This window comes from Gopherus evgoodei, chromosome 9 (assembly GCF_007399415.2).
Source record: "Gopherus evgoodei ecotype Sinaloan lineage chromosome 9, rGopEvg1_v1.p, whole genome shotgun sequence".
Classification (NCBI taxonomy): Eukaryota; Metazoa; Chordata; order Testudines; family Testudinidae; genus Gopherus; species Gopherus evgoodei.
The window spans coordinates 103,150,681-103,166,594 of record NC_044330.1 but is presented as its reverse complement, the minus strand read 5'-3'; the positions used below and the strand labels follow the sequence as shown (position 1 = coordinate 103,166,594).

The following is a 15,914-nucleotide window of genomic DNA, read 5'->3' as shown; positions in this document are numbered from 1 at the left end:
GTGGGATGTGAGGGCAGAGCTGAGGAGATGGTGGAGATGGTGCTGTAGGACCGTGGGGATGTGAGGGCAGAGCTGAGGAGATGGTGCTGTAGGACCGTGGGGATGCGAAGGCAGAGCTGAGGAGATGGTGCTGTAGGACCGTGGGGATGCGAAGGCAGAGCTGAGGAGATGGTGCTGTAGGACTGTGGGGATGTGAGGGCAGAGCTGAGGAGATGGTGGATATGGTGCTGTAGGACTGTGGGGATGCGAGGGCAGAGCTGAGGAGATGGTGCTGTAGGACTGTGGGATGCGAGGGCACAGGTGAGAGAGGATGGTGCTCTGGGGGCGCCAGGACCATGCTGAGGCCATTCTTTGGGCTGGATGGCAGAGGGTCAGCGTGTGTGACACAGACAGAGCCTGCGGCCACTGCCTTTGGCATCCAGGCCGTACGTTGGAGGAAGGTGTCAGGCAACCGCCTGAGCAGGCGCTTGCGTCATAACGTGGGGGCGGGACCATTGTTCCTTCTTCTCACCTCAGGCACGAGGTCGGGTTGCCCTGCCCGCACTCAAGATGGCGCCCGGGGCCTCATCATCTGGTGCTCAGGCGCGCAGGCGCCGAGTAGCGCGATTATGACGCCGCCGCGCCAGGCGCTGAGCTCGGCCCCTGCACTGGAGCTGGGTGCAGCTTCGTCGGGTCCCGGCTCGGGCTTTCTTACCTTCCCAGCAGGCGGGACGATGAGGCTGCTGGCTGCCGGGATCCTGCTGCTGGGCTGCTCGGTTCCCCTCTGCGCCGCCTTCTACCTGCCCGGCTTGGCCCCCGTCAGCTTCTGCGAGCCCGACAGGGAGACCGAGAGCTGCAAGGTGAGAGCGGCCCGCGGGGAGCCCTGCGTGGGCGCCTGCGGCTGGCTGCCTGGCTGGGCCAGGGCCTGGGCTCAGCGCTCTTGGGGGCGGGCATCGCTTGTCGGGGGACGCTGGGGAGCCCTGGGTGGGTGGGGGCTCCTGGTTTGATGCACCTTGCGAAGGGCTGGGGGAGGGGGGTTTGTAGGGCCGGCCTTGGCTGGATGCGCAGTAGGACCCATAGGGGTATGGGGGGGCGGGGGTGTTGTACGGGGAGCCTAGTTGGGTACGGAGCACGGTCTTGTGTGGATGGGATAGGAGGATTTGTAGGGGGCCTCCTAGTGACTATAGAGTAGGTCCCTGTGCCTGGGGTATGTATGGGTGGGAGGGTTGTAGGGGATGCCCAGCTGGGTATGGAGCAGGGCCCATATGGGTGTGTGTATGGGGAGGTGATGACCCTTTCTCAGTGGTCAAACTTAGGTATCCTTGGGTCAGTCCCTTCATGGGGCAGCAAGTGACTCTGGTGGGAGCCCCTTTCACATCCAGTTCTCTCTTTCCTGTGGTGGGGTTTAAGACAGGGATACATCCCATGGCTTTTAGCATCTCTGGTGTGGATAAGATTTTGAATCTGCCTGTCAACCCTGGCCAGGTACTAGGTGAGAGCAAGCTGCTTCTCAGCGGAACAGTGGATCTGTCATACGATACAGCTTTTCTTTGACTAGAAAACCATGAGGACTAAATTAGTTGTTATCATGCAGGAAAAAGATCTTTAAGTTAGTGTGGATAGTTATCTGAAAACATCTAATCATTGTACAGCAGCAGTCAAAAAACAGATAAGAATGTTAGGAACTAGTAGGGAAGGTTAGCTAATAAGACAGAAAATATTATAAGGACACTTTATAAATCCATTATATGCCCACACTTTCAACACTGCCTGCAGTTCTGGTTACCCCATCTCAAAAAAAAAAAAAGTTGTATTAAAATTGGAAAAGGTACAGAGAAAGGCAACAAAAAAGATTGAGCATGTAATAGTTTCCATATGAGGAGAGATTAGAAAGACTGGGACTGTTCATCTTAGATGATTAAGGGGGAATATGATAGAAGTCTATACAATCATGAATGATGTAGAGAAAGTGAATAAGGAAGTGTTATTTACTCCTTCACGGAACTGAAGAACCAAGGGTCACCCACTGAAATGTACAGGCAGCTGGTTTAAAACAAAAGAAAGGAAGTACTTGTTTACACAACACACAGTCAAACCCAGGAACTCATTGCCAAGGTATGTTGTGAATGCCAAAAGTATAACTGGGTTCAAAATGGATTAGATAAGTTCATGGCTATTATCCCAGATGATCAGAGATGCACACCATGCTTTATGCCTCAAACTGCCAGAAGCTGGGACTGGGCTACTGAGAATGGATCACTTGATAATTGCCCTGTTCTATTCATTCTCTTTTAGGGCTCTGGCATTGGCCACTGTGGAAGACAGGATAGTGGCTAGGTGGGCCAGTGGTCTGACACACTAAGAACATAAGAACAGTGATAGTGAATCTGGTGCAAACTAACTCAATGCATTTCCAAGTTAAAAGTTACAAAGCAAAGTTTCTGGGAACATTTTAAAACCAGGTGTTGTTCACACATTTGTGTGCATGATAAACTTTTTTTTTTTTTTAACATTTCTAACCATTTGTTAGGTGCCCAGAAATCCTCTTGCTTCAAACTTGTCACCTATGGAAACTTGGCAGAGGGGCAAGACTTGCATTATGATGTGTTTTATTTGCCATTGAGCCCTTCAAACAGCATGCTGGTTTCTGCTGTCATCAGAGACCATGGATGCTGAAAAAGTTTCTTTTGTGATGTAGTGCCATAAAAATGTGAGAACTTCTTGCTCAGTTCTGCAAAGTGGGCAATCTACCTGTGCAGGTGTGTGTCTACTAGGAAACCTGATACCTGTCTTTCAGTCAGTGGTGCGGCTGTGCTGTGCTAGCACCCTGGTAAGTGCTAATGTAGTTAGAGCTAGAGAGCTTTTAACCAATGTTTAAAAACCTGAGTTTTGTCTGAACTAGTGTTTACACAAGTGACTAGAGCCAGCTACTATTGTGCTACTGCTGGAAAAGGGGTGCAAAGATTTTTAGTCTAGTCAAGGTCTTCAATGTGAGTCTTCCTAGCACTGCACAGCAGAATGTAAAGGATAAAAAATGAGCCTTTCTAAACATGGAATGGGTTTAACTAGTTTAAGATGCTTCTCACATGGGTGAAAGCCCTCTTGCCTTTACTTGTATTGCAGTGTATGTTACTTATATACTTTTTCATTCTTTTAGTCAAAAATTGAGCTCTTTGTGAATAGACTGGACTCAGTAGAATCAGTTCTACCTTATGAATATGATGCGTAAGTACACTATAGTACAGTTTTAGAGTGTTTGAAAGCATGTTTTCTATCCTCACCTTTATTTTTTATATAAACTAAGGTAATATGATTTGTAACTTGATAAATATGTATACAGTTTGAAAAAACTGTCAGACTTGCTAGCTGGAGGAGTAAGCCTACTAAGATAGATATGAAAGGTGACAATTGGTGGAGTTATCGGGGTTCACCAGCTATGTCCTGCTAAGTAATTCAACCCCTACACTATTGGGAAAGAGGGGAAATTGCAGGGTTTTCTATTGGAGTTTTGTCCTTGGGTCCTGCTTCGGAGTTTTATGTAGTCATCTATTAGATAAAGTGGGGGTGAATTTCAAATGTATCAGCTATCTGCTGTAAGACCACAGCTTTCTGTCTCTTTTCTCCCAGTGCCTCCTGGTTGCTGTGAAGAGGAAGGAGGTCTTCATTACTCTGTTACGCCCCCAACCTCTGTTTTTTAGTCTTTTGGGGGCATTTTTTTGGTCCTTTTCTGTGAAGATTGTTACTGCCTGCCTTTGCTATTGCTTGTACCTTTGCCAAGTAGAAGTGTGAAATTCGTGTGATTCTTAAATTTTTCTGCTGAATACACTGGGGAGTAACAAGTGATATTCTTGTAAACTTTACTCTGCTCTTCCTTGGAAAAACAATAAATAGCTGCAGACATGCTAGAGGCTGGCTCAGTAAAACAACACTACTGCCTGGTCTACACTGGGGGTGGTGGGGGGGTCGATGTAAGATACGTCAACTTCAGCTACGCTATTCCCGTACCTGAAGTTGCGTATCTTATTTCGACTTACCTCCCGTCCTCACGGCACGGGATTGATGGCCACAGCTCCCCCGTCGACTCCGCTACTGCCACTCGCCCTGGTGGAGTCCCAGAGTCGATGGGAGTGCGTTTGGGGGTCAATACAGCGTGTGTAGATGAGATGTGATAGATTGATTGCTACCTGCCGATCTGGTGGGTAGTCTGGATGTACCCTACACAAGTATTGCATTAAATTCTGCAGAAATTGGTGGCTTAGGCCCATACACTAGTAAGGGAAAGCTTCTTATTCACTAGTTTCAAGTGTGTTTTTTGTAACGTAGATGTACCCACAGAGATCATGAATAGTTATATTTCCCTATCTTTAACTGTTTCAGGTAAAGGGGGATTTCTGGGCAGGTGAATGGATCTTTTTTGCATACTAGTATAAAAGCCATCAGATTTGTCCTGCAGAATATACACTTGCCATGTTAATTATTTTCCATCTTTAAGGGATTTTTCTTTTCTTTTTTTTTTTTAATCTTCATTTGGCATTATGTCATGCCAATAGCGCTTTGTATGATTTTCTTACTTTTTTTAGCCTGGAACTTATATTACTTCAATTGCTGTCTGAAAACAGCACTTTCACTACAATCTTACAGTATATATTTTAAACAATATTGCTGGAACTATAGAGTGCATTGATGACTGATTAAAAAAGTTACTTTGTGCAGTGAATTGTACCTAATCTGTTGAATTTGAAGTCAGATTTTCAATGGTATATGAAGCATTGTTGATTTAAAAAAAACCTCATGAAAACTCCTGTATCAAAGATATAGCTTAACAAATTGATTTATTTTGTAACTGTAAAATTCAGCCTAAAATGTATTAACATTAAAGACTCTAATTTTTTTCAGTTTTGACTTCTGTCAAGATGAGATAGAAAAAAGGCCTTCAGAAAATCTTGGACAAATCCTGTTTGGAGAAAGAATAGCATCATCACCATATAAGGTTATTCAAGCCATCCGAAGTGATTGTGGTTACACTTGGTAGTTGCAGTCTTAACCCACTTAAAAAAAAAAATCTCTCCTTCAATAATATTCAGATGATAGAAAGCAAGGAGATAATAACTATGGATTTTGTACTGTCACTATAAAGCAGTATCTTGGTCATTATTAACTTAATGCATGGGAATTGAGAATTCCATCCTAACCTGCTAATACTTTTTCCAAGAGTATTTAATTGTATATTTTACAGAGATTATTCAAGTATGCATATGTGCAAAATTTTGGACAACTTACAATGGAAGTTAGTTTGGTCCTCAGTATTGTTACCTTTGCACACACAATTTGGTAGAGTTAGTGGTGTGATGTAGCAATATAAAAATGGCCCACAAGCCATTCAGAATACTTGTGAGCAATAACTTTCACTCACTTTTAGGGCTTGTATGTCCTAGGATTTTAACTAGGACATACAAGTGTTATGTTAACTAACACAACTATAAATTCTAACCACACTGTAAAACCAGATTAGAAATATAAATGTGTGAAAACACTTCCTTAATGGAAAAATGCTCTTCAGCAGGGAATGTCCACTGTGCTGCTGCAGTTTGCCAGCATTGCCTCATAGTTTGTCATGCTCTATAGCAGCTGAAATTAAAACATAGTATACAAAAGGAGCATTGTTGGCAACATGGGTAATTTCATGATGCACTGTGCTAAGTAAAGCTAATGTGATTGCTCTCTTTACTGATGCAATACTTCATCAATTTGCAAGCAGATTATTTTTAAAAACCTTATGGTTGACATTTCAAATAGTTGTTTACTTGGATTATTCTAATTGTAGAGATTTATGTGCTTTTAGGAATGTACAGATGAATATTTTGCATAAGTTGTACATAAGCGTTGGTTCTCAAACTGAGTTGAAACTGCTGATATGAAACCAACTTCAGCTTCAAGAATTCTTTTTAGTGGGATTGGCTAGGATCTATATGAAAAATAAACATTGATTGTAAAATAATGGCTTTTTAAAAAGGTACTTTGGGAGCAAAATTTTAAAATTGCTCTTTTTGTGTGTTTTGGTGACAGTTTACATTTAACAGACCGGAAACATGCAAAGTAGCTTGTACAAAATCATATGACCCAGAAGATGATGATGACAAAAATAAACTGGCTTTTTTGAAGAAAGGAATGCAATTGAATTATCAACATCACTGGTGGGTTCAGACATCCTGTTTTGAACTATGAATAGAGAAATGAAAATTAACATAATGTAATGAGTTGTTCTGAGAGGTGACACTTCTATCTTTCTTCTATCCAGTAATTGTCCTGTAATATATTATTCTTTTGAGACCAAACCAAAACCTTGTTGCTTTCATTTGCATATGAAATGTAACTTAAAAATAACGGAATAATTAGATAACATTTCTTACTAAGGAGTTGCCTGTTTAAAATTTCTTTGTCTAGGATTATTGATAATATGCCTGTAACATGGTGTTACCAAGTGGAAGATGAACACAAATACTGTAATCCGGGATTTCCAATAGGATGTTTTATTACTACAGATGGCAGAGTTAAAGATGCTTGCATTATTGATGTAAGTGGTGAGAGCTTATTTCTTTACTATGGCCAGATATGGGGCTAGCTACAAAGCTGTGGTGTTGAGGTCATGTCCTCTTTAGTCTTTGTCAGGTTTTTTTGTTTTTAATAAATAACTGTGTGCTTACAGAGTGTAAAACAGGCTTGATATACAGGGCCGGCTTTAGGCCAATTCGACCGATTCCGGGGAATCGGGCCCTGCACCTAAGAGGGCCTCGCGCCTTAGGCACCTTTTTAATTTTTTTTTTTAACTTACCCCGGTCCCCGGCTGCGGTCTGCTCCAGGGTCTTCCATGGTCCCGCTCCTTTGAGCGAAGCATCAGCGGGAGCGTGGCGTGGCCCCGCTCTCCCAGCTAGAGCTCCAGCCGGGGCGGCGGGGCTTGCTGCGCTCCGGCCGGGAGAGTGGGCCGGCGGGGCTTGCTGCGCTCCGGCCGGGGCTCCGGCCGGGAGAGCGGGGCGGCGGGGCTTCGGCTGGAGCGTGGCAAGCCCTGCGACCCCGGCTGGAGCTCTGGGCCCTTTAAATAGCCCCCTGAGGCAGTGAGGGGCTCTGGGGGCTATTTAAAGGGCCCGGGGCTCCAGCTGCCTTTGCCACCCCGGTCCTTTAAATAGCCGCTGGAGCCCCGCCTCTCCCATGCATTCCCCAGCGCTCCCGCGGCTATTTAAAAAGTCCGGGGCGGGGTAGAAGGGAGTTTGGGGGCTACTTAAAGGGCTGGGGTTCCAGCTGCCTCTGCTTCACTCCCTGACCTGCTCACACCAGTCTGCCCCCCCCGCCTGCAGCCAGCTCTGCACCCCGTGCCCACAGCCAGCCTCTGCCAAACCCCCTGTCCTGTCTCCAGCCAACCCCTGCCACATACCCCTGCAGCCCTGCCTAAAGCCAGCCAGCCCCCCACACACTGCTGCCCGCACCAGCCCTGCACACCCTGCCCAGCCCGCACCCTCTGCCCTGTCTCCAGTCAACCCCTGCTGCACCCCACTGCCTGAAGCCAGCCAGTTCCAAACTCCGCTGTCTCCAGACCTGCAAACCCCTGCTGCACCCCCCTGTGGCCCTGCCTGAAGCCAGCCCGCCCCACACCCTTTTCCCTGCCTCCAGCCAGCCCCTGCCCTGCCTCCAGCCAGCCCCATGTCCACTGCTGCCCTGCAGTTTCCAGGGCAGTAACCCTGCACACCTGCTTCAATGAGGGGGGCAGGGAGCAGCTGGGACCAACACATGTGCACACCCCCAGGGAGTGGCGGGGACCCACACATGTGAAATGGTGGTCATTAATAGCCAATCAACAGCGTATATGATGCAATGTATATAATATATAATTTTATTATTCATATAGTTATGGAAAGTAAATAATACATGGAAGAAATGAGAGGCTTTTTTTTCCACTTTTTTTTTTTTTAAGTCATCCCTGCCAGGGCCCCGCTGAAAATGTTCGAATTCGGCCCTGCACTTCCTAAAGCCGGCCCTGTTGATAAAAAAACACAAATATAGTTAAATAAGCTCTACAGTATGTGCATTGACAAAAGTAAGCACACCTATATGTGATCAAACGTTCCTCATTTATATACATGATGTGGTTGTGCTGCAGTTTGTAGTAAACACTATAGTTAAGTATCGGGGGTAGCCATGTTAGTCTGTATCTACAAAAACAACAAGGAGTCCAGTGGCACCTTAAAGACTAACTGATTTATTTGGGCATAGGCTTTCATGGGTTTTTAGAAGTGAGGTTTTTTACCCACGAAAGCTTATGCCCAAATAAATCAGTTAGTCTTTAAGGTGCCACCGGACTTCTTGTTGTTACTATAGTTAAGGATGCAAATAGCTTTATACATCACTTCCTGGTATAGCCTGGGTTTAAACTTTCTGAAATACATTTTGGGATGAAACTTCATGTTTAGGCTCCAGCCAAGGGGAATTTTTAATAGTTTAGGCAAAATCTGTTGTCATTTATCACCATTGCAGCTCCAGGAGCAATAGCAATAGTGGAAGCTATAGAATAGAGAGGACTCAGTATGTGTTTTTTAAAAAGTAGCTGCATTGTTATTACCAGTGGCTAACTATGGTTACAAAATTAGGTGTTCTGATATGCACTGCTGCTTCCATCATTGCTATTGCCAGTGGAAATGCACCAGTAGCGATTGATGGTCAGAAAGCTTGCTAGTGTGAATTTAACATCACCTCTGGATTGGTCATCTGCGGGAATTGAATAATAGATCTAAAATATTTTGGTAATTTAAACTACAATACAATGGATGGAGAATGGGAGTGGGGAGCATTGGAGGAAATCACCAACCCCCCTTTGTCTAATAGTAATGTAGCTAATATTGCCCCTTTATTTCTAGTTAGTAGTCAACAAATATAAGCAGCCATATGCTCAGGGTTACATCATAGGCAACTGAAGAGCAAGTGAGGGCTGGGGATTGAAACTCACAATTTATACTGGCTACTGACCATCTCCAGAAAGGTCAGTAGTAAACAGATCATAGAGCACATTTTTTCAGTCCAAAAATTTAGACCAGTTCTAATCACTAAAGAATTTAGTCACTAAGCATTTATAAGGCCATTCTGTTCTTCACAATAAGGCTCCCTTACATCACTCTAGCAGAGTAAAGGGGCCTAACATTTTTACAACTGTTTTATACTCCTGGGGGAATTCACTAAGAACAAATAACTAAGCAGGCAGGCTACTACATTTTGCTCTGTCTGAGGGAACAGAGCCTGCCCCTCCACATTGAGCATGCCACAATAGCGAACAAGAGTGTCTCTGTCTCTGTCTGTCTCTCTCTCTCTCACATGCACGACTACCTGCCCTCACCCCAATGGTGATTTATGTCTTTATTGGCTGCTCTGGGTGCCCAAACCAATGTGCCTGCACTGCTGGGAAGGGGGGGCATGACTATTTTTGTGGCTTCCCTTTGCTTCCCTGTCAGAAGTCATTTTTCTGTGGGGAAGCAAAATCTGCAGGGGCCATGAATTCTGCACAAGCGCAGTGATGCAGAATTCCCCCAGGAGTAATAGACTATTCAGCTGAAGAACCACATGTGTTAGGTTAGAGGTGGTACTCGCATGTCTATGCTGTAGCCCAGTGGTCCTCAAACTTTTGAGGGTCACGGCCCCTGCCCTATCTGCATCCCACTGTGGCTGAGAGCAGGGCTGTGGTTTGTGGGGGGAAGGTGATGTGGACAGGGGTAAAGGGGCTGAGGCTAGGGTCATGGCTGGGGGTAGGTCGGGCCAGCAGCGGGGCTAGGGACAGAGCCGTGGCCAGTGGCTGAGCCTGGGGGTGAGAGTGGAGTTGCAGCCTGGCTATGGTGATGGCCGACAGCCAAGCCTGGGGCTATGTGCGAAGCTGCACAAGGCTGGAGATGGGACAGCAGTGGGGCCGGGAGCCAGGGACTGGAGCAGAGCTGGGGGTGAGGGAAGGGGCTGGGTGGTGGTCCCTCCCCACCCTGTGTGGGGGCTGGCCACGGACCCACCGTGCACCCCCCTCCCCCCAGGTTCCTCTGTGCCCTCTGGGAACCTCTGCTCTAGCAACTAGAGGGGGGACAAAGAGCTACAGTTAGTGTTAGTTAGTGGTTACATGGAGATAATAAAGAGTGAGTAGACTTTTAAATCTGGACTAGAGTGTCTTATGATGACCTTGCAAGGCTAATGTAGACTCCTTTAAACGTTGTGGAATATAAAGTTTTTATTCATTACCTTTATGTTCTTTGCTTTTTGTAGATTTGTTACCTTTCTAATGTCTATTTTGAGAATATAGAGAAAATACTCCTTATTCCTCCACCCCTTCTGTGTCTACCCCCCTCGCCCCCAGTATTCTTTTATTTTGGAGTACTTGGATCTTTGACCACAGTGTTACCTCTCTCCTGGAAATGTTTTTCAAACCTATAATATTTTGCAGTCTCAGTTTCACAAGTGGGACACTTTCTATCTCTTCAACCATGTTGACATTACAATCATGTACCATAGCGGGAAAGATGAAGGCTGGCCTGGAGCAAGATTGGTAATGGCAAGACTGGATCCAAAAAGGTAATTACTAGTACGTGCCATTTTAACGTGCTTCAGTGTCTTCAACCATGCTTAGGGATGCTAGAAATTACAGTTGAGATAAACCAATTTCAGTCTTTCTAAAGAAATGTCTGTGATCTGTTGACTATTGTAAATCTTTGAATACATTGATGCATCTTCCTTACTTTCATTTTTACTTTTAAAAAGTAATGGTGTGGAGAAAATGAATAGAACACAAGAACCAGGGATCATCCAACTAAATTAATAGTCAACAGGCTTAAAACAAAAGGACGTACTTCTTCATACGACACAGTCACCCTGTGGAGCTCATTGCCATAGGATGTTGTGAAGGCTAAAACTATAACTGGGTCTAAAAAAGAATTTAAATATGTTCCTGGAGGATAGGTCTATCAATGGCTATTATCCAAGATGGTCAGGGATGCCACCCTATGCCTTCGGTGTCCCTAGGCCTCTGACTGCCAGCTGCTGGGATTTGATGATCGGGGATGGATCACTTGATGATTTCCCTATTCTGTTCATTTCCTCTGGCATGGGCCGCTATTAGAAGACAGGATAGTGGGCTAGATGGACCATTGGTCTGATCCTTTATGGCCATTCTTATGTTTAGTGGTAATAAAACTGATTCAGAACATTCAAAGAGCACTATTAAATGAAGGCAATTTTTCTGGTGTACTTCAGCTTTCTCTTCATGTCAGTTTTGGCTAGAGGACTGTGGCAAGAATATTGAATAATGGGCAGATGTGTTTTCCTATTATCCTCATAATCAGAAATGGCTGAACCATGTTTGCTCTAACTTTCTAAAGCAGGGTGGGCAAACTACAGCCTGCGGGCCACCTCTAGCCTGTTAGACCTTTTGATCTATCCCTCAGCTCCCCTCCTCACACCCTCCGAACCCCTTGATCCCAGCCCAGAGCCCCCTGTTGTACCCCAAACCCCTCATCCCCAGCCCCACCCCAGCGCCTGCACCCCCGACTGGAGCCCTCACACCCCTGCCCTGTATTCCAATCCCCTACACCCCAACCTTCTGCCCCAGCTTGGAGCCCTCTCCCGTCCTCTGAACCCCTCGTTCCCAGCCTCGAGCCCCCTCCTACCCTCGGTCCCAGCCCCACCCCAGAGCCTGCACCCCCACTCGGACCCCACTCCCGCACTCTGAACTTCTCATTTCTGGCCCCACCCTAGAGTCCTCACCCCCAGCCGGGGCCTTCACCCACTCCCACATCCATACTCCCAATTTCGTGAACATTCATGGCCTGCCATACAATTTCCATACCCCTGTGTAGCCTTCAGGCCAATTAGTTTGCCCACCCCCTGTTCTAAACCCTCAAACCAAACCCTTCACGTGTTCAAAGGTGAAGTCCATTTTGATGGTGGGAACAGGAAGGCCTGTTCTCAATAAAGAAATTATAAAACTGGTGGGAAAAGATTTAAAAAAAAAAAGTCAGATGGCCAAATGTTTCTCACATTAGTCTTAATTACTTTTAAATAACTGTGAAGTTCTCTACTTAATCCAGCCGGTATGAATCTTATTTAAAATTTCTGTCTTGCTAGCTACAAACATACAGATAAAAACAATTTAAATTGTGGCGGTCCCCCTATGGAGATTCCTGGTAAATTCACGAACAAACTGGATTTGATCTACACTTACTCTGTGAAATTTGAAGTAAGTATATTAATGTTTTTGAACAAATCTCCTAAATTGTTTGGATCCAAGTTCTTTCTGGCAGTTATGTATTTATTCAGTATAAATGTTTCCCCTGTTTTAATACAGTTTTATGAATATTAAAGTGTCTGAGGAAGAACTTGGGAATGTAAGCAGTTCTGTAGCTAAGAAATATTAAACGTCTAGTCCCAAAGTTCAGAATGCAGTAGGAGAGAACTGTGAAAAATTATTTCCAGAAGCAAATTTCTCTCTTTACAAGTAAAGAGATGGCTTTAACTACCAACTCTGAGTTTGAAAGCCACACAGGGCTTTTCTTTGATCGTGCATCATCAGTATTGAAAATATTACAGGTTAAATTATGCCTTCAGTTACAACAGAGCAATCCACCTGTCCTCAAATTTTAATCTGCAACTGGAACTAACTGTCTTTCTGATGGTTAAGAATGAAATGGAATCCAGGTCACTCTTCTGGAGCTTCATTGGCTCTTCAGTGTTAATAGAGTAAAATTAAGTAAAACTTAAATTTGGCATTAAAGTTGGCAAATCCAGCTCTAAACACAGGGAACAGAGCTATTGGTTCATGTAACTCTTCTACATAGTCACTGTTCATAGTGGATTGCTAACTCAAGCAACACTCATATTGGAGAAAATATATTTATATATAAACTTTCTTGGAGACATTTTTGATTTTATAATTTACCTGCTTTAATGTATCAGTTTATAGTGAGCATATTTTCTTAGTTCTTGTCCACTGAGTTGCTGTCCATCTGATTTGTAAGTGCCTTTGTTATAATTTTACCCAGATGCTTGCAAGCACTAAATTAACTACTTGATAAGTGGCTTTGAAAACAGAGTCCTTATTTCACCTAATACATCACAGGCAGTAAGTAGCAAATTGTACTTGTGAATGTGCTTTTACCCTAATCTGAAAAGTAAACTCTTATGGGTGTGAGGATAGTTCAGTTTCCCTGTTGCTTCAAAAATTGTTACCTTAGGGTTCAGCCTACCCTAAGAAGTGGCAACTATGGTTTGTTTTTGTGATGTAGGACAGCTGTCTACTAAGAATTGGACTGAACACTAGTTCATTTTGCAAAGGCAGCCATACAGTTGTCATATGATAATAGCTTTCATTATCCACCCATCTGAGGTTGACTTGAACTGATGACCTTGAGGTAATAGAATATAGAGCCTTGGACTTTTCCCTTGAGCTATCCTTAGACTAGCTGATTTTACTACATGGATGAGCCTCCTGTCTATTAATGTGTTTAAATCTTGAGGATAAATTGCAAATTGTAATTGTAATGTCAATGTTGTTCAGTAATTTGCAAAATGGGTTATGCATTTGGGACATCTGTTCTTTCAGCAAGTCGATAATTCCTGCTAGTTCAGATATTTCCAGCAGATGTCACTATTTACATCTTAAATTTGACTATCTGCAGTTTGCTGACAGTTTGCTGTCGTTAAGCTTTACTTTAGATATAGTCAGAATGCATTTTTCTAAGGAAAAAAGACTATTTAAAATTTAAATTAATAAACCAGTAAAGTCAATAGTGACAGTTTTATGGATCCAGGACACTTACTTTTCAAAAGTAAACTAAGCCCATTTCTTAAATAGTAATGGCTTCGTGATTTGTTATTGCACCTGCATTGTTTTAGTCTGGCCACTGTTTTGTCAGTCTGATCTTGCAGCCTGCACACTGAGGAGGCAGAAATCTGCACTCTGTTCTACAGCAGTTGACTTCTGGTAATGATGCCATGATAGACTGACATCTTTGACCCATTTTTAAGAGTTGGGCTTTCAGACCCGTGCATGTGCAAAAATACACATTTGTGCACTTGCTGTTTGCATACAGCACATGCAAAAGTTCAATTGGATGGTAAAATAGTAAATTGCGCACAGTTTTCTGAAAATTTGATCCAGCGAATCATGACCTATTTACCAAAGTGTGACATGGTAACTTCACGGAGTAGTTTGATGAACTCACCTGTTCAAGTGAGTTCAATCTTATGTTGTATAATTTTACTCTGAAGAACACTGATCAATATAAACTGTGCTCAAAAACATTGCACATAATTCAAAAATTACAGGCAGTGAATAGTATAAAATAAGTTACAGAGAAGGACAAAGTCATAAAATAAAGCAGTCCCCAAGAAGAGACTGAAGTTAAGGCAGGGGAAAGACCTGTATCTAAGGTGAAGATTGGAGTCCAGCAGATTATGCATAGTCGCTAATTTTAGGAAGTGGCATCAAAACATTTACTCCTCCAAAGCCATTTTTTTGTTTAATTGTTTTGTTTCAACTTGTTTATAGGAAAATGATATCAAGTGGGCTTCCAGATGGGACTACATTTTGGAATCTATGCCACATACCAACATTCAGTGGTTTAGGTAAAAATTTTAATTTATGGAGTGACTAAATCTTGCAGTGAAGCACAAAGATCTTGTCCTGCAGTTTTCAGGATATGTAACTCTTACATGTAAAATGAAGTCTGTTAGTTTCCAAGCAAATGAACTTCCTTGTTTCAATATATGAAGTAACTTTTATCGGTCTTGGATCTCTTGAGAGCAACTAAAGTATTGTATGTCACCAAAGGAATGTGCCATTAATATCCAAAAGCGAAGTAAAAACATGGTTACTTTATCATCCTGTTCTGCAGAGCTTTTAGAAGGTGACTGCCCATCAGTTTTCTTGCCATTACTATCTGGCTTACTGTGATGTACAGATCTTTATTTGGTAAAGTTTTGTTTTTAATATTAGCTGCTGCTATTAAATACAAAAAATACAGTCAGTGAGTTTTTTATGCTGAAGAATGTACCAAAAGAGCTGCTGTTTATGAATTTATGTATCATTTGTACAGTAAAGAGGAAAATGCTGTGCTGTACATAAGTGCTAAAAAAAAGCAATATATATTATACATGAAATAATTTATCTGATAGTTAATATGTAACTAATTTGTTTAATGGAATTATATAGAGTTGATTATTTCATATATATAAAATCCATTTGGTGAAAACCAGTTGGCTTGAGATTCTCTAGAATTCTCTGCTCTTCGGCAGAATGGCTTTGCAGGGGCTTTCCTATTTTTTTTATATAGTAGTATGTCATATTATAATTTATATTTTCTGTGTAGGAAAACATTAAAAAACCTGACATAATGACTTGTACAAAAACTTGATGTCCAAAAATGTGCTTCAGACTTTAGATGTGCACATATTATGACTATTGCAGTGCATATGCTGAAATCTGAAAAAGCAGATAGAAATGTTGACTTTTTCTTAATCTACAGCATAATGAATTCCCTCGTAATTGTTCTCTTCTTATCTGGAATGGTGGCTATGATCATACTGAGGACTCTTCATAAAGATATTGCAAGATACAACCAAATTGACTCTTCTGTGAGTAGAACTCTTATGGTTTTTAATCTCATTTTCTGTGAAGAAAAATAATCTAACTACAGTTTTGAATGCTGTCTAGGTCAGTATAAGTAATATGTAGACATATCAGCTCTTTGGGAGTAATAAATGGCCTACTAAAATTTCAGATTTTCTGAAGAAGGGAGTATTTGGTGTAGATATGATTAAGAGGCTCAGTTTTCCACCTCGATTTGACAAACTTTTAATGTGGAAGGACAAACTTTAGGGGTAAGCAATGGTGAGGTGTGAGTGCTACTCAGATATTTCAAAGA

The 15,914-nt window shown here is 43.0% G+C and overlaps 1 protein-coding gene across 1 annotated transcript in view; it reads left to right on the top strand.

Moving 5' to 3' along the window:
- The first annotated feature begins 593 nt into the window (after positions 1-593).
- Positions 594-15,914, top strand: part of LOC115658042 (transmembrane 9 superfamily member 2-like) — a 39,235-nt gene continuing 23,914 nt past the window's right edge. The window contains exons 1-9 of the mRNA XM_030576506.1: positions 594-839; positions 3,137-3,204; positions 4,876-4,969; positions 6,046-6,173; positions 6,424-6,553; positions 10,442-10,569; positions 12,118-12,229; positions 14,540-14,616; positions 15,516-15,624. Coding sequence (XP_030432366.1) covers positions 609-839; positions 3,137-3,204; positions 4,876-4,969; positions 6,046-6,173; positions 6,424-6,553; positions 10,442-10,569; positions 12,118-12,229; positions 14,540-14,616; positions 15,516-15,624 — 1,077 coding nt within the window. The 5' untranslated portion in view covers positions 594-608. The remainder of the gene's footprint in view (positions 840-3,136; positions 3,205-4,875; positions 4,970-6,045; positions 6,174-6,423; positions 6,554-10,441; positions 10,570-12,117; positions 12,230-14,539; positions 14,617-15,515; positions 15,625-15,914) is intronic.